General features: G+C 50.1%; 8 protein-coding genes across 16 annotated transcripts; 4 read left to right on the top strand and 4 right to left on the bottom strand.

Annotated features, from left to right (window-relative positions):
- The first annotated feature begins 129 nt into the window (after positions 1-129).
- Positions 130-1,968, top strand: H257_14488. 2 transcript variants are annotated; one of them, XM_009842318.1, is made up of 3 exons: positions 130-470; positions 523-769; positions 842-1,968. In XM_009842318.1, exons 1-3 carry the CDS (start codon positions 201-203, stop codon positions 1,921-1,923), a joined length of 1,599 nt encoding a protein of 532 aa, XP_009840620.1. In that variant the 5' UTR covers positions 130-200; the 3' UTR covers positions 1,924-1,968. The 2 variants fall into 2 exon arrangements, with proteins under 2 accessions (XP_009840620.1, XP_009840619.1); XM_009842317.1 differs by having other exon boundaries at positions 130-769.
- A 1,099-nt stretch (positions 1,969-3,067) lies between these two features.
- H257_14487 (hypothetical protein) lies at positions 3,068-6,793 on the bottom strand. The gene is made up of 5 exons (XM_009842316.1): positions 6,127-6,793; positions 5,399-5,781; positions 4,998-5,131; positions 4,081-4,426; positions 3,068-3,402 (listed from the first exon to the last, which is right to left on the bottom strand). Exons 1-5 carry the CDS (start codon positions 6,757-6,759, stop codon positions 3,156-3,158), a joined length of 1,743 nt encoding a protein of 580 aa, XP_009840618.1. The 5' UTR covers positions 6,760-6,793; the 3' UTR covers positions 3,068-3,155.
- A 147-nt stretch (positions 6,794-6,940) lies between these two features.
- On the bottom strand, positions 6,941-8,893 carry H257_14486 (hypothetical protein). Of its 3 annotated transcripts, XM_009842315.1 has the most exons (12): positions 8,758-8,893; positions 8,397-8,687; positions 8,258-8,341; positions 8,140-8,199; positions 7,971-8,063; positions 7,808-7,845; positions 7,640-7,733; positions 7,521-7,589; positions 7,395-7,466; positions 7,289-7,349; positions 7,165-7,232; positions 6,941-7,115 (listed from the first exon to the last, which is right to left on the bottom strand). In XM_009842315.1, the coding sequence occupies exons 1-12, from the start codon at positions 8,851-8,853 to the stop codon at positions 7,041-7,043; spliced, it is 1,101 nt and encodes a 366-aa protein (XP_009840617.1). In that variant the 5' UTR covers positions 8,854-8,893; the 3' UTR covers positions 6,941-7,040. The 3 variants fall into 3 exon arrangements, with proteins under 3 accessions (XP_009840617.1, XP_009840615.1, XP_009840616.1); XM_009842313.1 differs by having other exon boundaries at positions 6,941-7,232; XM_009842314.1 differs by lacking the exon at positions 6,941-7,115 and having other exon boundaries at positions 7,140-7,232; positions 7,395-7,589.
- Positions 8,894-9,050: 157 nt separating this feature from the next.
- Positions 9,051-9,985, top strand: H257_14485 (hypothetical protein). Its single transcript, XM_009842312.1, has 3 exons — positions 9,051-9,501; positions 9,557-9,661; positions 9,721-9,985. Exons 1-3 carry the CDS (start codon positions 9,099-9,101, stop codon positions 9,909-9,911), a joined length of 699 nt encoding a protein of 232 aa, XP_009840614.1. The 5' UTR covers positions 9,051-9,098; the 3' UTR covers positions 9,912-9,985.
- A 396-nt stretch (positions 9,986-10,381) lies between these two features.
- H257_14484 (hypothetical protein) lies at positions 10,382-11,629 on the bottom strand. Its single transcript, XM_009842311.1, has 4 exons — positions 11,355-11,629; positions 11,023-11,305; positions 10,892-10,935; positions 10,382-10,724 (listed from the first exon to the last, which is right to left on the bottom strand). Exons 1-4 carry the CDS (start codon positions 11,551-11,553, stop codon positions 10,417-10,419), a joined length of 834 nt encoding a protein of 277 aa, XP_009840613.1. The 5' UTR covers positions 11,554-11,629; the 3' UTR covers positions 10,382-10,416.
- A 1,173-nt stretch (positions 11,630-12,802) lies between these two features.
- On the top strand, positions 12,803-15,140 carry H257_14483 (hypothetical protein). 4 transcript variants are annotated; one of them, XM_009842307.1, is made up of 5 exons: positions 12,803-13,093; positions 13,142-13,417; positions 13,483-13,613; positions 13,665-14,148; positions 14,244-15,014. In XM_009842307.1, exons 1-5 carry the CDS (start codon positions 12,944-12,946, stop codon positions 14,973-14,975), a joined length of 1,773 nt encoding a protein of 590 aa, XP_009840609.1. In that variant the 5' UTR covers positions 12,803-12,943; the 3' UTR covers positions 14,976-15,014. The 4 variants fall into 4 exon arrangements, with proteins under 4 accessions (XP_009840609.1, XP_009840611.1, XP_009840612.1 ...); XM_009842309.1 differs by having other exon boundaries at positions 13,483-14,148; positions 14,244-15,140; XM_009842310.1 differs by having other exon boundaries at positions 13,142-13,613.
- A 459-nt stretch (positions 15,141-15,599) lies between these two features.
- Positions 15,600-16,963, top strand: H257_14482 (hypothetical protein). Its single transcript, XM_009842306.1, has 2 exons — positions 15,600-16,014; positions 16,084-16,963. The coding sequence occupies exons 1-2, from the start codon at positions 15,626-15,628 to the stop codon at positions 16,703-16,705; spliced, it is 1,011 nt and encodes a 336-aa protein (XP_009840608.1). The 5' UTR covers positions 15,600-15,625; the 3' UTR covers positions 16,706-16,963.
- A 363-nt stretch (positions 16,964-17,326) lies between these two features.
- H257_14481 (hypothetical protein) lies at positions 17,327-19,512 on the bottom strand. 3 transcript variants are annotated; one of them, XM_009842305.1, is made up of 3 exons: positions 18,087-19,512; positions 17,868-17,968; positions 17,376-17,796 (listed from the first exon to the last, which is right to left on the bottom strand). In XM_009842305.1, the coding sequence occupies exons 1-3, from the start codon at positions 19,347-19,349 to the stop codon at positions 17,568-17,570; spliced, it is 1,593 nt and encodes a 530-aa protein (XP_009840607.1). In that variant the 5' UTR covers positions 19,350-19,512; the 3' UTR covers positions 17,376-17,567. The 3 variants fall into 3 exon arrangements, with proteins under 3 accessions (XP_009840606.1, XP_009840607.1, XP_009840605.1); XM_009842304.1 differs by having other exon boundaries at positions 17,327-17,796; positions 17,868-19,512; XM_009842303.1 differs by having other exon boundaries at positions 17,376-17,968.
- Between the last annotated feature and the right edge of the window lie 414 nt (positions 19,513-19,926).

The following is a 19,926-nucleotide window of genomic DNA, read 5'->3' as shown; positions in this document are numbered from 1 at the left end:
CTGAATACATTTTTTAGCCAGTATAGTTTACTCTTGTTCTACAAATAATAATAATAATACGAATTCAAACCATTTTATTTACAAATCCATCAACCAAATAATCCGGATAAACGCCAAATTCGATTTTGACAGCGACAATCGCCGCCAGTCTGTCAACAACGTGCCGCCCTGTCCCCAGAGAACCATCGAAGAAGGCTCCCATGGCACCAACTGGAGATCGTCTCAACGAGTCAGATCTGCAGCTACACCATCTCGCAGAGACTAGCAACCAGTTAGAGACATCGTCGTCGTCGTCGGCTGCTACATGGATGGGGAACATCAGTAGTGCCAGCAGCAGCGCCGTGGCATCATCCACCAAGGATCCCACCGATCGGATCAAGATTTGGAAGAAACAAATCCACGATTACATTCAAGCGTCGGGTAGCACGTACGACCGGAGCGACCTCGCCCGTCGCATCGTGCCCTTGGCGGTATGTTACGCGATGTCGACCAGTCATATCAGTCACCATTCTTTGAGTGCAGAGACCCGTGGCGGCCATTCTCGTGCATGTTCATCCTCTGGCCGTGCAGGAAGGCTTTGAGTTCATCACGAGTGTCGTGACAGAAGTGGGCCTGCCTCATATCCGCCCGCTGCTCGTCGCGGTGATCACGTCACTCATTCACGACACGAAATGTTCCCAGAGTCAGTGCATCGCGTCGGTGGCGCGGTTCGCCATCTTCGACGTCACATGCATCGCCGAGTGCTTTGTGCCTCACATTGCCTTGGACGGTACAGTCCCTCCTCCACCTTGTCGCATGTGTTTCTTCGTATTATTCGTTGGCCTCACCTGTTGTCGCGTAGGTCGTATGCGGCAAATGTATTACCATGTCCTTCGCACAGTTGTGGACGGTCCGTCCGCACTCCTGCTCATGGAAATGGATCAGTATGACATGCTTCTCCACGTGATACTGGAATGTCTCGAGCACTTTCGCGATCCGTTGCGCCAACAGATGGCAGTTGTTATGCAAGTTGCTCTCGACCACGAACATCTGCTTGTGCTGTGGCGTTCGCACTGGGATGTTGCTACGAAACGCCGGTATGTGGCTGCGATGCCAGATAGCCGCCGCCTTGCCAAGCTGTGGGCTCGTGACACGTACCGGTTACCCCCTCCAACATCATCCTCGAGGCAGCAACTAGCTAAGAAACGTCGAGCCCAAGAACGACTTCCACTACGACGACACTTTTCCGAGATTGGAAAGAAAGCCCTCGACGAGTCGGACCTGTTGTCGTCCATCCATCATGACGACGACGACGGCAACGATGTGAGACACTCGACCAACGAAGACACCATCGACCAGATCAACTCAACCAAGCACATGACCACGATTCAGAACGACCTATACGACGAAGTGCACAGGGTTAGTCGCCCAAGAACATCGTCCAATCCGCTCCCATCCCAACCTCGAAAACCCAAGCAGCAGCAGCATTCCCCTCTGCAACGAGCCACTGCATCCTTCACTTCTGCCCCCCCCCCTCCATCGTCACCTTCGCCATCATCTTCCCCCCCTGTCGTCCCCCGTCCGTCATGTCCGCCATATTCGTGGAGCGTACAACGGACATGGACGCAGTTCTACAACATGGGGGGACTCATGTGGATGCTCGTGATGGCTAGTGTCTTGTTTGGGATATGTGGGGTGCTGCATGCCGTGCTGGTGTACGCGCAAGACTTTGAAGCGTGGAAGGTGCGCATTGCGTTGAGCGACTACCAAGTGAGCTTGGACCGGTGCGAAAGAGAGATTCAGCGTGTGACGTGGCAGCTGGAGACGATGGCTAGAGACCCAGTGGACCAATCACACGAGTGGACGCAAGACCACGCGGCAGCCAAAGCCATCTCAACGGCGTGGCAAGCCATTCACGACCAAGTCGATATCCAGCCAAAATAGTGTCTAGCGTTCAATAATATACCATTATACCAACCACATAATACCACTTGGTGTGTTCATCAATAAAGTGTATGCCCATAACACATCCCGATATAATTGGTACAAAACATAGTATATCTCACGGTATATTGTACAAAACATAGTATATCTCACGGTATATTGTACAAAACATAGTATATCTCACGGTATATTGTACAAAACATAGTATATCTCAGGGTATATTGTACAAAACATAGTATATCTCAGGGTATATTGTACAAACATAGTATATCTCAGGGTATATTGTACAAACATAGTATATCTCAGGGTATATTGTACAAAACATAGCATATCTCAGGGTATATTGTCGTTCTCACGCAAATTTGGACTGTTCAAAAGTGAAACCATTATTGAATGAACTTGGCATTCACTATAGGCAGTTCAATCTGCAATGGTTCTTTGGCTGAACCATTCAGAAATCTTGTAAAGCGGAGGGGTAGAATGGATTTTGATTGGCTAGTTTATTCTCAAATCGATTTGCCAAGTCTATTCTACTCGCGACTCCAATTACGAACCAACTTGACAATATATATTGTCCTTTTACCCAATATTTGGACTTTTGTGCGGATTCTTTGCCAAATCGATCGATCGATTCTTTGACTTTTGCATGTAAAGATCGTTCAGTATCACACTAATTTCAATCACACACTAATTCGATGTTGAATTATTCGAAGAGTGGATTTGATTGGCTACTTTTTTCGTGATCTGGGTCTTGATTGGTCGATCGATTCTCTGCCGATTTGGTGCTGCTCATTCGATTGAGCACCCCCCCTCCAATTACGAACCAACTTGACAATATGTATATATATATAATATATATACATACTTCGAAGTATATACTTGTATGACAATAAAACTATCACATTTCGAGCTACAGCTACAGGTTTCGATGCGACTTGTGTACATGGACGCCGTCCGAGTCATTTAAAAAGACAGTCGTGCGCAATATATTTGTTTATGCTTCATAGGATATATATATATACTAGTGCCGTATCGCAGCATTCCACATTCAATCCCAGAATGCTGCTGTTTTTGATAGTATATGTACTGTGTACTTTGGAGTAGTACGTACAGTAGTAGTGTGGCTTTGCAATGGCATTCGGTTATGCAGACCCAACATACTCGTGTGCATTGATTAACTAACGTTTAGTTACTCAACTACTGCCTGTAGGATAGATACCACAACCCTGTTATCAGTGTTTGGGCACGAGGGGGGAGTTTTCTCCAGCTTGTTCGCTTGAACGGTGCTGCTGCTGCTTGCGATACACGAGCGCCGCCAGAGCCATGACAGCAACGAGCATCGGACCCACAAACCCAACGGTCACGGCGCCTTGCACCCAGTGCGATGTCGTCGACGACGTCAACGGGTCCGTCGATGGTGTCGGCCCTTGGGCTTGTTCGTCCAGCGGAAAGCACTTGGTCGACGCGACTTGGCCATACCTAACACATCCTTAGTTCATATATATATATCATTCATCAACTCATCCGTTTTGCACATGTACACAGCAATCATAGTAGAATTTCAATGGTAGTACACATTAGTGTTTCCATTTCACACACTATATATAGATATGCTACTATCATACACACAGCTATACATGAAACGATATATAATATTGTCAAGGCGATTCGAAATTGGAGTGTTTAGGTGCTCAATCGAATGAGCAGACTAACCAAATAGACAGACAATCGATATATCGACCAATCAAAAACCAGAACACTAATCAAGTGGCCAATCAAATCCACTCTTCGAATAATTCAACATCGAATTAGTGTGTGATTGAAATTAGTGTGATACTGGACGATCTTTACATACAAAAGACAGGACAAACAATCGATCAATAAATTTGGCGAATCAGCACAAAAGTCCAAATTTTGGGTAAAAGGACAATATATAGTTTCATGATCTTCATTCAATCAAGCATATATATATATTATACATATACACAAATATACATTCGATGAAGTAGATTATATATATATATATATTCCACGAAACATATACATTCCATGAAGCATATATATATATATATATAACTAGTCCATCAAGCACACAGCTACATATGCTCCATGAAATGTGAACATATCAAGACAGCTATTTCCTCGTCATTCTCGTACCAGGTCGCCGCGGGCCTCGCGGTCCGTTTCAAATCGGTGGATTTCGGCTCAAATCCGTCGACGGTTCCAGTTTCAGGGGGAAATTCGATGTGAAACAGCCCAAATCGCGGGTCGAACGAGCCCCACTCGTAGTTATCGACGAAAGACCACGCCGTGTAGCCAATCACAGGGACGCCCTCGGCCACTGCAAGCCACACCTGGGCCAAATATGACTCAAAGTACCACAGCTGATCTGGGTTGTCCACCACGTTGTGGCCACACCAGCCATTTTCCGTGAGGAGGATCGGCGCCGACTTGTTAAACGCGTGCATCCACCGAATGAGCGGCAAATACCCTTGGGGGTACCCTACACATATCATTTTTGTACTCGTCTTGGATACAACGGATGTTCATAAATATATATATATATATGGACACTAGCTACTACGTTGTTGTACAAATAATACATGTATGTATTTGACCTCGATATGGTCCGTCGTGCGTACCAAGCATATTTGAACGTAAACGTAATTGTATCGACTTGAAATAAATATGTGTATGTATATATAGTGTATACCTAGTTATATTTCCAGCCGTACAACACGCACCTCAAAAAATATACATATATATATATATTATATACCTTGATATTTCCAGTCGTATAATACACTGGAACAAATATTGTGGATTTTTCGGTACAAATGTTCAGAACACATACCACCGAATCGAATAGTCACGAATTGACGCTATTGGCTAATCCAATTATGAGTAGATTCAATTGGCTCTTACAGAAAGGTCAAGTATATTCAACCAATCACAACTCCAGCGTGATTCAGTATTGATTAACGTTAGACAAACCACGCGAATTTTGCAAGTTTATAGCGAATTCACAATAGTTTCTACATATATATATAAATATATATATATATATTGTGTACCGTTGAACCAACTGCAGAGGGGTTCCCCTTTGGTGTTGACATTGCCTGGGCGCGCGCCGACGGGGATGCGGACGCCGTCGATGCCCAAGTCTCGATTCCACCCTTGAGCTAGCGACGCACAGTCTACGGTAGACCTACCAAATATCGAAATATCATCATGTATCTAGTCTCGGTAGTTCTATTTGAAAATATATTTAAAAATAAAATAAAATAAAAAAGGAACACTCACACGTAACTAGAATCCATGGACTAGCCAACATAACGTTTTTCTATTATTAATAAATATAAAAAATCAAAACCAAATATTAATAGTAAACGTACGTATATCCAAAGCCCGACTGTGCATGGCATACAATTCACATATGAATACTGTGTCCAACATATACACGTCCTGTACGTACGTGGTCGACGCGCAATCTGTGACAACGTTGGTCGAGTAATGGTTCAACATGAACACATCGTAGCTTTGCGTGAGCAAGGCCGAGTCGGCTGCGGTGAAGCGGGGAAGGCGGTGGCCGGCGCGCCGTTTCATCACGGCGGGGTAATCGCCATGGACGATCGGGTTGAGGAACCACCCGAGGGAGAACTGGAGTTTGCGCTCGGCGGCCTCGACGTCGCGGTCGTCGGTCGGATCGAGCGGCAGGGCCATGTCCGAGTTGAGGGTGATGCCAATCTTGGATGTAAGATGCTTGGATCGATGGGTTTGCACGGCGGTGGCGTGGGCTAGGAGCACGTGGTGGGCGGCCACGTACGTTGCCGTGTCCGAGTCGCTGATGCCTGGTGCCTACACGTGTGATGGTTGTGTGAATAGTTATTCGAAACTGGAGCGAGCATGAATCGACAACACAACCCAATACTGAAGTGAATCATCGGCAGCAGGATTTAGCCATTCAGATTGCAGGAAACCATTATCGTCATGGTGGAATTAGTGTGTGAGTTCAATTAGTGTGATGTATCAAGCACCACAGGACATCCAAGATGATTCAGTACAATTGAGAATGGATCGACATAGAGTTGGCAAAGAATCAGCACAAAAGTCAGCCAAATGTGTTTGGGGTAAAAGAAAGGCAATATGATGTGGCAAGCTGTGGAGTACTGTAGCCATGTATCCAAATAGACAAGGACGTACATGCCAGCCGCCGCCGTAGCCGCCCACACAGAACGACCAGGGCTCGTTGAAAGTCGTCCAAAAGTCTACTTTGGCACCGTACTCGTCGTACATCAACTCTGCATACTGGTTGAAATGGCCAACGATGGACGCGTTCAACCACCCGTTCATGTGCGTGTGCAGGGCGGACGGGAGGTCCCAATGGTACAGCGTCACGACGGACGTGAGCTGGGCGGCGCGCATCGCGTCCAGGAGGTCGTGGTAGAAGGCGATGCCTGCGTCGTTGCGCACCATGCGTTGTGTCGCGTCGTGCCAGGTCATGACCCGCGACCACGAGATCGAGAACCGAAACGACGACAGACCCATGGCCTGCATGATCGCAATGTCGCTCACATAGCGATGGATCATGTCGTCGGCGACGTTGGCGCACTGGACGTTGTCCCGGCTGCGGCAGAAGTCGTCCCAAATGCTCGGCGTGCGACCGGTGAGGTTCCACCCACCTTCTACTTGGTACGCGGCCGTGGCCGTTCCCAGGAGGAAGTCATCGGGGAAGCAGCGCTGCTTCGAGGTTTGCGGCACCGCCGCGCGGTGCGAGGAGGATGACACTAGTCCGAGCGTTGTCGAGAGCAGTACGATGACACCAAGCATCATCATCGCACGAGATGCACGCTTTGAGTTTTGAAAGATCGCTGGCGCTGGTGAGTAACTCGTGGCTGTTGATTGGTTGCAATCGAGCCAATCATCCTTCTCGAAAATACCCCGAGTATTTAAATACTCCGGAGTACAAGAATAAACCAAACTAATATAAATGAAGGCGTGTTTGTATGAAGGACTTATCGCATTAATGAAAATGGAATGGCTTTTTTTATTACGATCGCACTGTTCATGTCTTGTGGGCAAGTTCAAGTGACGTGCGTAGAATGTCAAAGCTGTCTTTACTGCGTGCAAGTGGGCCACACCATGGCGGCAACCTTCGGACTCAAGGCTGCTTCGGACGAGGACTGACCATTCTACATCTCCTGAATGTCTAGTTCCTTCCATCCTATCTCATTCACGTACATGCTCCAGTTGTCTTGCGCGAACGCGGTGCAAGAGGGCTTCCAACCGCTTCTGTTCGTCTCCATCATCTGCCGTGGTGTGAGGTGGCATGTACTACTAGTTGTTGCTGTTGTGGCTAGCTTACGCTGGTTGGGGTTTGACGTGACGACTGTCTCCAATGCCTTGGTCACGGGCGTGGTGGTGGACTGCTACGATAAGGTTATTGCCAGGTGAAGTCTCACTGGACGTACTGCTGCTGTGTCGACGACAACCCCGTGCGTAGCTTGGAACGTTTCCAATGCCAAGAGAAGAAACTCATTCATCTACATATTCTGGATCACGCCTTCACTCAACCCCGTCACAGGTCCTGTAATGACCTCGATGATATGGGTATTGGCGCGGGAGGCGGGCTGCGCCGTCAAATGTCGTTTCAGCTTACGAAGAAACTTCAACATTGTATGCATGAGCACACAGCCAGTTCGTCATGGAGTCGTACGGTAAGATAACTGGGCTCGAGGCGCGAGCCAAAGACGGCGTTGGCGGCGACCAAACACTGCGCCTTGGAGATCCACGTGCTGTCCTTGCTTAAGCTACACAACGAATCGTTAAACTACCTAGATATATTACTTCACAGGAAAACTATAACATTTGAGTACAAACGTACTTGAATTTACCCCCCAATGTATCTTTGGTCAACAGCACCTGTTTACAGACATACACGTCAACATGAATCTACCAATTCCAACTATAAATTGTATCATCCCTACATACATATATATATATATATATATAATTCGCCATGTTCTGTATCTACCAGATCATCGTACCACAACTTGATGGCGAGCAAAAAGGTAAAACTCTAACGCGTCGTCGGGGTACGTGCCATCCAAAAAGCACGAAAAGATCTCTGTGTCCAGCCGCTACCACAAGGAAACATGTCGTGAAATATCCGCCCCAGACCAACGAAATACATGTTGTTTCAAACACGTTTCATACGTTCTTGTTGGCGTGCAAGGCCTGCATCAAGTCCACGGCGTTCTGGGCCACGAGCTTGGGCTTTTCATTTGTTGTTTATGTCAATGAATGTTCTTCATAACTTATAGTAAGCATATACCAGTCCAAACCGCGTTTGAAAGTGATGAAGCACAAACAAGGCAAACAAGGGGGTCGCTTCGTCCCGACTAGTCGGGTGTGGAGTCTACACAACAGCCCAGTCATTACCATCACCGTCATTGCCTTCATGTCCAAATTACATCGCGCCGCGCGTCCTCCCATCGAGCGTCGTAGATGTCATGAATGGTCTTGGCCAAGTGAACATCGGACAAGAACATTTTGGACGCAGCCACTGGTGGCGGGGCCTCGATGAGGCAGTACAAGCTGGCGTATCGCTTCATGCTGGCTGGCATGTCGCTGCTGCGCTCGTCCGCACTGAGGGTGGTCTTGTCCAGAGGCGGCTGAACTTTGGCTTCTTCCGCAGCATGGGCAAATGCGGCACTGCCTAACGACACGGACGCCACGTACAGCCCATCTTTGTTACGACCAAACTATAAGTTGGCATCATGTAATGGGATGCTTCAACGTCGAATAGTGTGAGATTGGAGAGTTGGTTATTACTTTGACGTTGTGCTCGATGATAAACTTGGTGTAATTCTGCTTTTGCTCGGGACTCAACTCTGAAAACACCACGACGTGCCGCGCTGACAACGGCATGTCGGTGTGGCTGAAGTGTCGCTTCGAGATACTGCGTGAGGTGACTTATCCGGATCAACGACGTGGTTATACGGATATATTTTCATTTACTTCCACCATTTGACATCAGTGTTTGAAACGCGTGTTTTATCCCACCAATCAGACTGTAGAATTTGCATTTTGAGGCACCGGATTGGTCCATTGCTTTGGGGAGGTATCACGACGTTGTCAACCTGTCCTTTGCTTACCAACCAAATCCAGTCGCGATGAGCAATACGAACGTCTTCACGGCGCTGTCCAAGAAGGCCGCAAAGAAGGCGACGTTGTTGCCTGCGCATGCCGCCCCCGTCCTTCCCAAGCAAATGTTCTCCGGCCAGGCAACTGCCTCGTGGGGTGATGACGAAGAAGTCGGGGCCGTGACGTCTCTGTCGATGCCCCTCACACCAGCGGAAGCCTTGTCTGCCCAACAAGGTGAAGCTGTCGCCGACGACGACGAAAGCGAGAGCGAAAGCGAAGACGAAGAGGAGGAGGAAGTGACCACAAAGCCCGCTGCTGTTGTCGTTGCCAAGCCGGTTGCCGTCGCCGCGCCCATCTTGTCCAAGAAGGAACAGAAGCAAAAGGAGTTGGACGACTTGGACTCTGCGCTGGCCGAACTGGGTCTCACCACGGGTACGTGAATGTACAGCGATCGATCCATGGAGTATTCATGCCTGTTCCCCGATAGAAACCCCTGCACAGACCGCCGACGCGAGCACAGACAAGAAGGCCAAGAAGAAGAAGAAGGCTAAAGCCGCTGCTGGCACCCACGTCGCGCCTGTCGCTCCTCAAGGTAAGCGTGCGCATTTTTCTATATCTCGTCCTCAGGCGTCCATGGTCTCGTTGTTGCAGTCGAAGCCGCGGTGGAAGCCCCTGCCGCCCCTGCCGTCGTGGTCGACATCAAGGCCGTGCTGGCCAAGAAGGCCAAGGGCAAGAAGAAGGAAGAGTCGTTGGGCGTGAAGAAGGCCCGCGAAGAAGAAGCCAAGAAGAAGGCGGCGGCGAAAACCAAGCGCGACCGCTCCACGTTCAACGAGTTTTCGTAGTCGACTAGTGCGGAACACCACCACAGATATGACGACTACTAAACCCACCAATACCCCCCACTTGCAACTCGTGCGTTCATATTTGCTGGCATGTTTGCCCTTGTGAACGGTTCATAATGGTGGTGGAAGAAACCTGCAGTACAACAGATCAAATATAATACTGGCTGCCGGTAGATACCTAGTGAAAGGCATAGATATAACTACTAGTACGATGAGGTGGGGGCGGGGTATTGCACTCAGTATATGAACACCCTGCAGTGATCTCAACGGTGGAGTGAAGAGTTGAGTGTAACGTTAGATATCCTGAACTACTTGGATCATCAAGCGAATTGGTGGTCGAAACATCATACTAGTAGTTACCAAGAGCAAGCATACGTATCACCAAATGACTGTAGCCCTAACGTGAACTGTACCCAGAGTATCCGTTAAGTGTTGCCGGAGTGTACATAGTAACACAGTAGTACTGTATATGTACAGAGGTGCAAACAACGAGCTCTTGAAGGGATTATCTTAAGGCGCGGACAGAGTCTGCGTCGTGCTGGTGTTGCAAAGACGAGTGCACAGGGGGAAGCCACGACGGCGGTGTGGGTTTGGGGCGATGTGGAGAGGCGTGATGGGGTCGTTCTGGAGCAACTTTGTGCACAACGGGGGGCGGGGGCTTGACGTGGGTGTACTCGAGTTGGATGGCCGTGTTGCTGTGCTCCACACATTGCTTGTACAGTGACTTGTTGAGTGCATCCGCGGCGCCGTACGATTTGATTTCATGGCGGCCAATGCCAATGGCAGACGACTGCTTTTGCCCGTACAACCCCTCTATAACGCATCATACAACGTTGAAATAACACCACCAATGACGTGGCATGCCCATACTAATAGTACGAAACACACAAAGCCAACGACATTTATACAACGGTCATGGTCCATTCTAAAAGCAGCAGCACATGCGAAACACAAGGTATATATATAGGGCGGCGTTGCACCTCGCGTCAAGTTGTCGGTGCGACCAGGGTTGTTTGGCCACTGGCTATTGTAGCAAGGGTTATTAGTTTTGTTGGTCCCGTTTCTTCAAACAAATTGGCGACATTGTTGCGAATGGGCGACACGAACGCACCTGTAGAACCGGTTGGCGGATTCACGCAACTGGATAACCCCCTCGTGTTGGAGAAACTGGCTCGTGTCGCCGCCCAGGAACTTTCGACAGGGCGGCAACTTGAGTACTTTGGGAATCGCCCCTGCTGACCCTGTGACGATGTTGTAGTCGTAGGACGAGTTCAAACTAGTGAGGCGCTCGTGGCGGCGGGTGGCGTTGCTGGTGCTGGCTCTGTCTTTCTCGGCTTGTCGGGCGAGTCGGTCTCGGTCGGGCGCGATGGCCGTGCGCGACCGCCGGTAGAAGCCTGCAACCAAACGGGATCAGGAGGGGTAGCTTTTTCTTGTAGTACGTACCAGAGGTAAATTTAGTCGTGCGGGTGCTCTGGAGGCCGAGCTCTAGCTCTGGATGAAGGTCGTTGCGCGGATCTTGGATGTAGTTCCACGTATGAAACTCATGGGGTGGCAGCGTGGTGCGCTTCCCCCGCAAGTCGTGGCCGTCCCCTTGAGTTGTGCCGAAGGCATCCGGCGGCTTGACACACAACCTCTTGCCCATTTACGTGCAAGGGTTCGATCAACAAGCGGTGGACTCGGCTATGTTTTCCCACTCGGTGCGAGATTGGTGATTCCAGACAACGTTATATTTAGTACAGGACCTCGAGTGATTTTTTGGGCGAAACGTCGCGGTCGAAAGGCCAAATAGCCAGCAATACTTTATACACTGTATCAAATGTAATCGCACCTCTGACCACCCTAATTTCGAATCGACATGACAATAACAGTTTACGGTGGTGATGTGTACAATTCGGAGTGTAAGAGATTGCTTGGGCACGTGATGGTCAAGTTGTCACAGCTTGCTTCGATCAGAATACACCATCCTATATGACGACGCAAGAAAGGACCTCATGTTCTTTTTATCCTCTCCATCGGTTTATTTTGGCAACCATGACTTGCTGTACTGTACAGTCTTCGATGTAATACTACGTACAGTAGTCCATTACTGTATGTCCTTCTGAGCATTAACATAAATTTCTGAATTGAGTACAGGACAATGGACTGGTAGTACTGTACTCGTATGTATGATCAGCCGTCGTGAGATTGCAAATGTACGGGAGAGAAAGCAAATGCAATTGTTGTGGACGTTGTCGCCAGCCGATGTCATGCTGTGCCCAGTACAGTATGTTGGTTAATTGAGTTTGGATTATCATTTTTAAGACATTCCTCCGCGAGGGCCGACACTAGAACCACATGTTATGGAACTGCTTCGCCAAGCAGTACAGTATGTTGTAGTGTACTGCTGTAAGATATGTACAGTGTGCAGTACATGTATATACATACTCGAGTTACTCAAAGCAGATCTACGGAACTTTCGCCTTGGTACATTACATGTATTGTATCTATTGCTGTGAATAACTTTTATTCCATCCCAGAATCCAACAACGTAGCCAGGCCATCGCAGCCATATTTAGTATACCAGCCGCTACAAATAACTTTCATCGTGCAGCGTCAATAACTGTAGACTTTTTGACCTAATGAATATATCAACCTCGTCATTCTTTACGTTAGGCAAGAAAAGCGAATTTCAGAATTATATGTGAACTTGAGATAATATGAAACAACTGCGCACGTGACTACCGTGTAAAAAAGCCGTTACCACGACGACTGCGTGGGACTTCAGCCGATCGATTTCACGGGATGCAATATGATTGGTCAAAAATAATGGCATTCATGTGAATCACGACGTATGATTGGCTGAACCGCTCAAGTGTTGATGGGTGCAGCGAACGTAACACAAGTCGACTCCATCGTACTGTAGTGCCAGGTCATGTCATTGCCAGAGTCGTTGGTACACCACACCTCGTACTTCGTGTGCTGAATACCATCGCCGCGCCGCCGCCGCAGATATACGTCCCTCCTCATCACGCAATCTCGGTACCTTCCCCTTCATGGCGCGAACACAGCGGGACCCGACGTCCTTCTTCGACGCGGCGCCGCTGTCGCCGTCTGAATGCCAGATGCTCAGCGACATCGGCAAAGCGTCGTTTTCCAAGTTGCTGGAAACCACTCGCTTTATCCGACGACTCGCCGCGCAAGAGGTATGTACATGCATCGCTCCTTCCCGGTAACGTGGCCATGTTGCGAAGATGGGCGCGGACAAGCACGCGTATGGCTCCACCATCAACATTGCAGGTAGCCTGGAAGAAATCGGCCACTTTTGCGTGCGTCTTGTATCATCTGGGGACTCTGCCGCCCACCAAAAGATCGCCGCGGAGCTCTACTGCCTCGAATCCACCGCCAGATTGCACGCGATTGAAATGCCCACGGCATTGTCGCCATTCCATTACACAGGGTTGAGGTGGAGCCACATCAAGTCTCCGATGCGCATGTTGGTACGGGACCGCGACTTTTGCACCATCGAGGTATGACGTTGTTGGATCTCCATCTTGGACGGTCGCGGTCTCATGCGGCGATTTCCTTCTTGTAGTACCTGGACGAATACATTGACGAAAATGGCAAGCGCGGGTTCGCCATGTGCTCCCACTCTGTCCCCCACGCGTCGTGTCCTCCACTCACCCACACCAACAACTTTGTCCGGGCGACAGTGCATCATTCGGGGTACGTCCTCGACATTTTGGTCGGATCATGCTCACGGGTAGTTTCGTGCAGATATGTCGTGACAGAGACGGACATTCCGAGCATTCTCCGCGTCACCATCTACTTTGACTACGGCGCGCCGGGCAGAATGGCTCAATCCAAGTTGTTGCAGTCGTTAACCAAACGCCGCGTGCGACGCATGGAGGAGATCCACGTCTTGATCGGCAACGGCGCGTCGGTGAACCATCAGGCGATCCTTCAAGACAACGACACGTGTGCAATCTGCAGTCGCGGGTTCAAGGGCGGCATTGCTCTGTTCCAACGCAAGATCACATGTCGCATGTGCGAGCAGACCGTGTGCAAGCGGTGCTCCAACGAAGACAAGCCCGGCGGGTTCACGAGGGGCAGCGATCGTGTGTGTCACTCGTGCCTCCGCGACATCCACCCGGCATTTGGCGGTGGACGGTTCGCTCCATATGAGGCGAACAGCGCCATATCGGGCGTCCACAGCGTCAGCAACCAAAGCCATTCGAATTACGATGGAATGGACTCCCAGGTATTATTCGACTTTTTCGAAATTATTTGGCCGTTTCATCTCAGTTTTGGGAATTTTCGAATTTTCGAAATCTTGACGGTTTCATGTTGCATTAGCGGCATCACCATCATATTTTTCAAATCGAACATGCCGCGGCACCTCCGTCGTCGACCAAGACGACGTTGAACTTTAACCGATTCCACTTCCCCGCCGCGACCCCCGTCAAGTCGTCAACCACCCACACGTCCTCCTATGTCTCTGACGAGTATGGCCGTATAAGTCGCACCATGAGCGTCGAACGCCTCGACGGTCGTGTGCGGACCCCGAGTACGGAGCATCGCTCAATCTTTCACCCACCAGAACGCAAAATGTCGACGGACAACATTTTCAACCAGAAAACCACGACCCCCCGTCGACTGACTACCGACGGCAGCTTGTCGACTCCTCGGCGTATGGATATCGTTCCTCATGGCGTATTCACGCCCAAGGCATCGTTGTCGTCGACGGCAACTGCATCGGCTACCTTCTCGGGACTCCAAAGTATGCGTCGCGCCCCCGCAATCGTCTCGACTGAGGACTTGGCGAACCGCAACCACAAGAGCGATTCGCTTTGCGATCTGTCCTACTTGACTGATGTCATGCACCGCGGACCAGGCGTGTCGTCGTCGCCGTTGAACACTGCAAGCTCGGCCAAGTCGCGCAAGTCGAGTAAGTCGAATCGTTCGTCCAACCAATCGGGGCACTCCACCGTGTCGGCCAAGTCCAACTTGTCTGCCACGCCCTCCGACGTCACGCAGCCGCACCGTCAAATGTCGGACTTGTCGTATTTGTCCAATTATAAACAGTAATTTAACGTCATCGACGGTAGTGTTCATGGAACTTCCCAAGTACATCTTCTTCGCGCGCTTGTTCATGCCTTGTGGCTCTATACACTTGCTTCCTTCTGCTTCCTCTGGCTTGTGTCCTTGTGACGTGGGTGGTCGCAACGACACGACGCGCGGCGGACACAATGACACGGCATCGAAATGCAGAAACGCAGCGCGGCTTTTGATTGGATCGACCATCCATTTCGTTACACATGGTTCGAAACAAGGATTTTTTGAAATTTTTATCTACAAATTCAATGCAAAATTAAACTAGCTTTTCGTATCGAAACAAGTCACCCAAAGTGTCGGTTTATGATCAAGCCTTTATCTCCTCAACTCCTCCGAATGATATGTTAGAATATACGCAATAAGGTGGCTTACATGATTCGGGCAACCCGAAAAAAAACGGTCAACAAAGACAAGTCGTACTTAGGTGAACGTGTCGCAGCAAAGAAAACAGGTTCGTTAAGTGCGCTTTGCAGGCGGAAAACTCTATGAATGACTATGGTCCGTGTTATGGCGTAAACGAACTTACCAGGGCGTCAATCGACTTCGTACTTTACAAGGAGAGGGAGCGAGAGAACCATTATATTTCCTCGTTCATTTGTGGATTTGGGCGACAGGAGACCAAGATGGGCAAGGGAGGAAACGCGCCAAAGCTCGCGACTCATGTGGAGCCGCGCACGGACTTCTACTGGGAAAAGACCGACGAGCCGCATGCGACTCGGCGAAAGCTGATCACGGCCAAGTACCCTCAGATCAAGTCGCTCTTTGGTCATTGCCCCCGCACCAAGTACTACGTAGTGGTGGCCGTGACCGTGCAAACGTTGATGGCGTACGTCACCAAGGACAAGAGCTGGGCGGTGTGGTTGGCTGTCGCGTACATCGTTGGTGGAACGTTTAACCACATGATGATGATGGCGATGCACGAGTTGTCGCACAACTTGGGCTTCAAGAAGCCCGTGTACAATCGCATCCTGTCGTTGATTGCAAACATGCCGATGGGCGTGCCTGCTGCCATGTACGATCACTCTTCTATATTCCCTTCATGTACTCCCTCATGACTGACTACTTGACGATGTGTCCATAGCTCGTTCAAACGCTACCACATGGAACACCATCGATACCAAGGCGAAGACGGCGTCGACGTGGACATCCCCACGGTGTTGGAGGGCAAGATCTTCAACAACAAGATCACCAAGCTCATCTTCGTGTTCACGCAAGCGTTCTTCTACAGCTTGCGTCCGCTGTTTGTGAACCCCAAGACCCCTGGTTTCTGGGAATTTGTCAACTACGCGTCGTGCATTGCATACAACTATGCGATCTACCACTTTTGCGGCGCGTCCGGGCTCGGCTACTGCCTGGCCAGCACCGTCTTGGGCGCCGGACCTCATCCTTGCGCGGGCCACTTCATCTCGGAGCACTACGTGTTTGTCAAGGGCGCGGAAACGTACTCGTACTACGGCCTGCTCAACCTTGTCACGTTCAACGTGGGCTACCACAACGAACACCACGACTTCCCGTTCGTCCCGGGTAGCCGCCTGCCTGCCGTCAAGGCGATGGCGCCCGAGTTTTACGACACGCTGCCGCAGACGTCGTCGTGGGTGGGGGTCCTCTTCGACTACGTTTTGGACGACTCGATCAGCGCGTACAGCCGCGTGAAGCGAAAGACGCTGACCGATGCGGAAAAGAACAAGCTCAAGTCCGAATAACCCAGTCATTCGGGGGCATATGATGTAACAAGGACGCTGGTTGAATAAATATGGAATGCTTGCATGTGGAGGGGCGCTACTACTACTACTTCAGTACGAACAGCAAGAAGTAAGTACTAGTACTACTTACGTTACTAGTATGAAGTTATGAATAGTATACAAGTCAAATCACGGCGGCTGTACAGTACATGAGATCCGTGAATAAGTAAGTTGGCCTGTGGCAGCCAAACTGGATTGAAATATACTGCTATACGTGAGTAGTAGTACTATCTATGGATCACCCTGGTGTGAACGTGCACAAGAGCTCCATCCGCTAGACTGGGCGACAGAGAGCTTGGAAATGCCAGTATGTACCGCGTAATTTCATTTCATTTTACAGTCAGTAGTATTATTAATAATACTACTGTACTAGGTTTTATTAATAATAGGTAGCGTTATTAATAGTATTTTATGGTTACTGTAGTCAATCGAGTTTGCAAATGAGGCAGTAGAATTCAAAATACGACGTTTTGATTGGCTCTGAGTTTTACTCAGAACCACACAGGCTCAAACTAGAGTGATGGGTATTACTCCATTATTGATGTTGTCATCACTTCGACTGGACACAGGAGCGATGGTTCCTGTGCATGTATTACTACGTAGTATTATATCGTTAGTGGGCATGTTGGTCGGGCTACATCTTTACACTCTGTCGAAGTTGAAACTACCGGTGTTGATACACTGTAACTAGGTTAACTATTAATAGTACAGTAGTAAATGGGTCGTCCCCACGACACCATCATTCTGTAGGGATGTACATACATTCTGCAATCGACCAACACCAAAATAGAGTACACGTCCTAAACGAAGTACAATCACAAAACTAGACGGCGCTCACACTCGACGGGAGCCGCGTGTGGCGCAATGTGAACGGTTGCTGGACCGACGGCGGCGGCGGCATCACCATTGCGTCCACGACTTGGGCCAACGTTTCCCGAAACAAGCTCAGCAGCTCGATCTTCTTCTTCTCGCAGTCGCACACAACCACATACGTCTTGACGTGGCCCTGCATCATCATGATGGTACCTCCACTGGCATACCCGCTCTCTGTCCTGTGCCATAACACGTCATAATCAATCACCACACGAACACGTTATCACAAGAAAAGGCACTGGTAGCTTACTTGTAGCGCAACACAAAGCACTTGGCGCGACTCCACTTGGGAAACTCGATCACATCTACTTCCTCCACGGACACCATCACCAGCGGCAGCAGCTTGGTCACCTACATCAAGCCACAGCGCACACCATATATGAGCCTCATCTCTCCAATCAATCAATCGTTTTCAACTGCTCATACCAACTTTCTGCAGAACAACCATCATCACGACCAACATTCCTACCTGCAACCGTGTCTGCCGTCGCCGCTTGGTGATCAGCAACACATCTGAGAGCAGCACGAGGGTCTGGGGCTTGGCAGTCCACATATTCCACGGCACGACTGTCACCAAGGACGCGACGTGCACCGCGGCTTCGGTCACGTACTGCCGAGCGGGCACCATCACCTCGGGGCATCCAAATCCGAGGGTGAGCTTTCGTCTCAACCGCAAGAACTTGGCGTTGTTCGTGTCGGCTTGGACGCGGTCGTTCACGTAAGCAGCGACGACTTTGGTATCCCGAACGAGTATGGCCAGCGTGTCCGTCAAGCACCCAGCATGCGACATGGCGTGGTGGTGGAGCTCCGACATGAGCAGAGGGTACCGACACAGCCGTTGAACGGGCTTGATCATTTCCGACTGGAGGTCCACTTGGAGTACGTGCGCGGCGGCAGTGATCGCCGCGAGAAACTCATCGACTTGGGTCGTGTGTTGTTGTCTTTTGAGCGTTGTATTGTGTTGCTTTCGTTGATGCAAGCGAAGGAGGAGGCTGCTGACGTCCGTGTACGCGAGGCAGTAGTGGGCGTACAGCTTAAAGTAGGGCAGGTGCGATTGAAACGCATTGGCGAGATGGAGCGTGTCCTGACGTAGATGCAGCATGTCCGCGGGGCGACGGAGGTCGGTGCACAGGTCCGTGTGGAGTGTCAGAAGCGCCGCGGTCGCCGACCGAAGCGCCAGCAACGACCCGTGCGTGTACCTGTGCGTGTCGTGGAACACATGGTTGAACACCTGGTGCAGCGTATGCAATGTTTCGACAAAGCTGGTTTCCGTGTCCACGATCTCTGTGAGCACGCGAAACCACGGATAATGCGGATTCCAGTCCACTGACGTGGGCTGGAACTCGTCGTCAAGCAGGAAGGTACTGCGGAGCGACGACGATGAGGTTAGAGTCGGCAGGCCCGTGTCGTCGTCGTCGACGACGTGAGAAGGCGGAAGACGAGACTTGTGATGAGGCTCGGCGGCTAGAAGAAGGCGATGTTGGGACAAGCGGCGCACGGCCACCGACTTGAACATATACTGCTGCTTCTGCTGCAGCTTGGAGGTTGACGAGGCGTCGTCGACGGAGCTCGTGCCGTCGTCTGACGACGGGTTCGAGTCGATGGAGCTGCGCTTGCTAAAGAAGTGCAGCATGTCTGAAGTCCACGCGAGTGGGTGGATGACATGCGAAGACGGTCGAGACGGAAGAGGCGGCGGCGGCGGGCGGTGATGTTGATGGCGAAGGTGCGGCATTCCCCCCCCTCTCGAGTCTCTCGATAGAATGTGGTTATGCAGCCGTGGCTGGCAATGCCAAAGTAAATTTAGGCGTTCCGTTCTTTGCCATGGGCATAAAATGCTGCGACGATGTTCATATTTTCTGACCCGGGAGAGGGATTGGACGCTATTAATACGTGGCACGCCCACATGATGATTGCTTTGCAACTTCAGACACAATGGAGGCAACACAATGCGATTATATGCCGTGCCATACAGCAGCTTCTACCAAGTGGGAGCACATGCAGCATGCCAGGGTTGTTCGTGGCTCTTCGTTGATTGTGGTCGTGGTCCGTCCATGCACATGTTAGCACCCGTGAGAGGGTGACGATGGGCACGCACTTCTGGTGGCATCAGAACCTTCCGCCCTTCGCATCTATGCCGAACCTCAATGGTGCCATCGTCGCATGCACAAAGAGAGCTTTCCACGGAAATATTCTTGTGGGACCAACACCATGGGAAAATGACGGGGCGCGGTGCTCTGAAATACTTAGTCGCACCCATAATAGTTGTACTACCTCTTGAAGTTGAAGTTGGACGAATGAATGGGAAAACT

Source organism: Aphanomyces astaci (assembly GCF_000520075.1).
Source record: "Aphanomyces astaci strain APO3 unplaced genomic scaffold supercont1.58, whole genome shotgun sequence".
NCBI lineage: Eukaryota > Oomycota > Saprolegniomycetes > Saprolegniales > Verrucalvaceae > Aphanomyces > Aphanomyces astaci.
The sequence above is the reverse complement of the archived record's forward strand: the minus strand, read 5'-3'. Positions and strand labels throughout refer to the sequence as shown.

Excerpts from the sequence above, each read along its gene's own strand:
- H257_14488 (XM_009842318.1), top strand. The coding sequence starts at position 201 with ATGGCACCAACTGGAGATCGTCTCAACGAGTCAGATCTGCAGCTACAC. Across the intron at positions 471-522 it reads GTCGCATCGTGCCCTTGGCG|AGACCCGTGGCGGCCATTCT; the intron begins GTATGTTACGCG and ends CTTTGAGTGCAG. Across the intron at positions 770-841 it reads GCCTCACATTGCCTTGGACG|GTCGTATGCGGCAAATGTAT; the intron begins GTACAGTCCCTC and ends GTTGTCGCGTAG.
- H257_14487 (XM_009842316.1), bottom strand. The coding sequence starts at position 6,759 with ATGATGATGCTTGGTGTCATCGTACTGCTCTCGACAACGCTCGGACTA. Across the intron at positions 5,782-6,126 it reads GCTACGGCGGCGGCTGGCAT|GCACCAGGCATCAGCGACTC; the intron begins GTACGTCCTTGT and ends TCACACGTGTAG. Across the intron at positions 5,132-5,398 it reads ACAGATTGCGCGTCGACCAC|GTCTACCGTAGACTGTGCGT; the intron begins GTACGTACAGGA and ends GATATTTGGTAG.
- H257_14486 (XM_009842315.1), bottom strand. The coding sequence starts at position 8,853 with ATGCCGTTGTCAGCGCGGCACGTCGTGGTGTTTTCAGAGTTGAGTCCC. Across the intron at positions 8,200-8,257 it reads TTCAAACGCGGTTTGGACTG|CCCAAGCTCGTGGCCCAGAA; the intron begins GTATATGCTTAC and ends ACAAATGAAAAG. Across the intron at positions 7,734-7,807 it reads ACATTGGGGGGTAAATTCAA|CTTAAGCAAGGACAGCACGT; the intron begins GTACGTTTGTAC and ends TTCGTTGTGTAG.
- H257_14485 (XM_009842312.1), top strand. The coding sequence starts at position 9,099 with ATGAGCAATACGAACGTCTTCACGGCGCTGTCCAAGAAGGCCGCAAAG. Across the intron at positions 9,502-9,556 it reads CGAACTGGGTCTCACCACGG|AAACCCCTGCACAGACCGCC; the intron begins GTACGTGAATGT and ends GTTCCCCGATAG. Across the intron at positions 9,662-9,720 it reads CGCGCCTGTCGCTCCTCAAG|TCGAAGCCGCGGTGGAAGCC; the intron begins GTAAGCGTGCGC and ends TCGTTGTTGCAG.
- H257_14484 (XM_009842311.1), bottom strand. The coding sequence starts at position 11,553 with ATGGGCAAGAGGTTGTGTGTCAAGCCGCCGGATGCCTTCGGCACAACT. Across the intron at positions 10,936-11,022 it reads TCCGCCAACCGGTTCTACAG|CCAGTGGCCAAACAACCCTG; the intron begins GTGCGTTCGTGT and ends TTGCTACAATAG. Across the intron at positions 10,725-10,891 it reads CACCGACAACTTGACGCGAG|AGGGGTTGTACGGGCAAAAG; the intron begins GTGCAACGCCGC and ends GATGCGTTATAG.
- H257_14483 (XM_009842309.1), top strand. The coding sequence starts at position 12,944 with ATGGCGCGAACACAGCGGGACCCGACGTCCTTCTTCGACGCGGCGCCG. Across the intron at positions 13,418-13,482 it reads GCGACTTTTGCACCATCGAG|TACCTGGACGAATACATTGA; the intron begins GTATGACGTTGT and ends TCCTTCTTGTAG. Across the intron at positions 14,149-14,243 it reads ACGATGGAATGGACTCCCAG|CGGCATCACCATCATATTTT; the intron begins GTATTATTCGAC and ends ATGTTGCATTAG.
- H257_14482 (XM_009842306.1), top strand. The coding sequence starts at position 15,626 with ATGGGCAAGGGAGGAAACGCGCCAAAGCTCGCGACTCATGTGGAGCCG. Across the intron at positions 16,015-16,083 it reads ATGGGCGTGCCTGCTGCCAT|CTCGTTCAAACGCTACCACA; the intron begins GTACGATCACTC and ends ATGTGTCCATAG.
- H257_14481 (XM_009842305.1), bottom strand. The coding sequence starts at position 19,349 with ATGCCGCACCTTCGCCATCAACATCACCGCCCGCCGCCGCCGCCTCTT. Across the intron at positions 17,969-18,086 it reads GACGGCAGACACGGTTGCAG|GTGACCAAGCTGCTGCCGCT; the intron begins GTAGGAATGTTG and ends GGCTTGATGTAG. Across the intron at positions 17,797-17,867 it reads TGCTTTGTGTTGCGCTACAA|GACAGAGAGCGGGTATGCCA; the intron begins GTAAGCTACCAG and ends GTTATGGCACAG.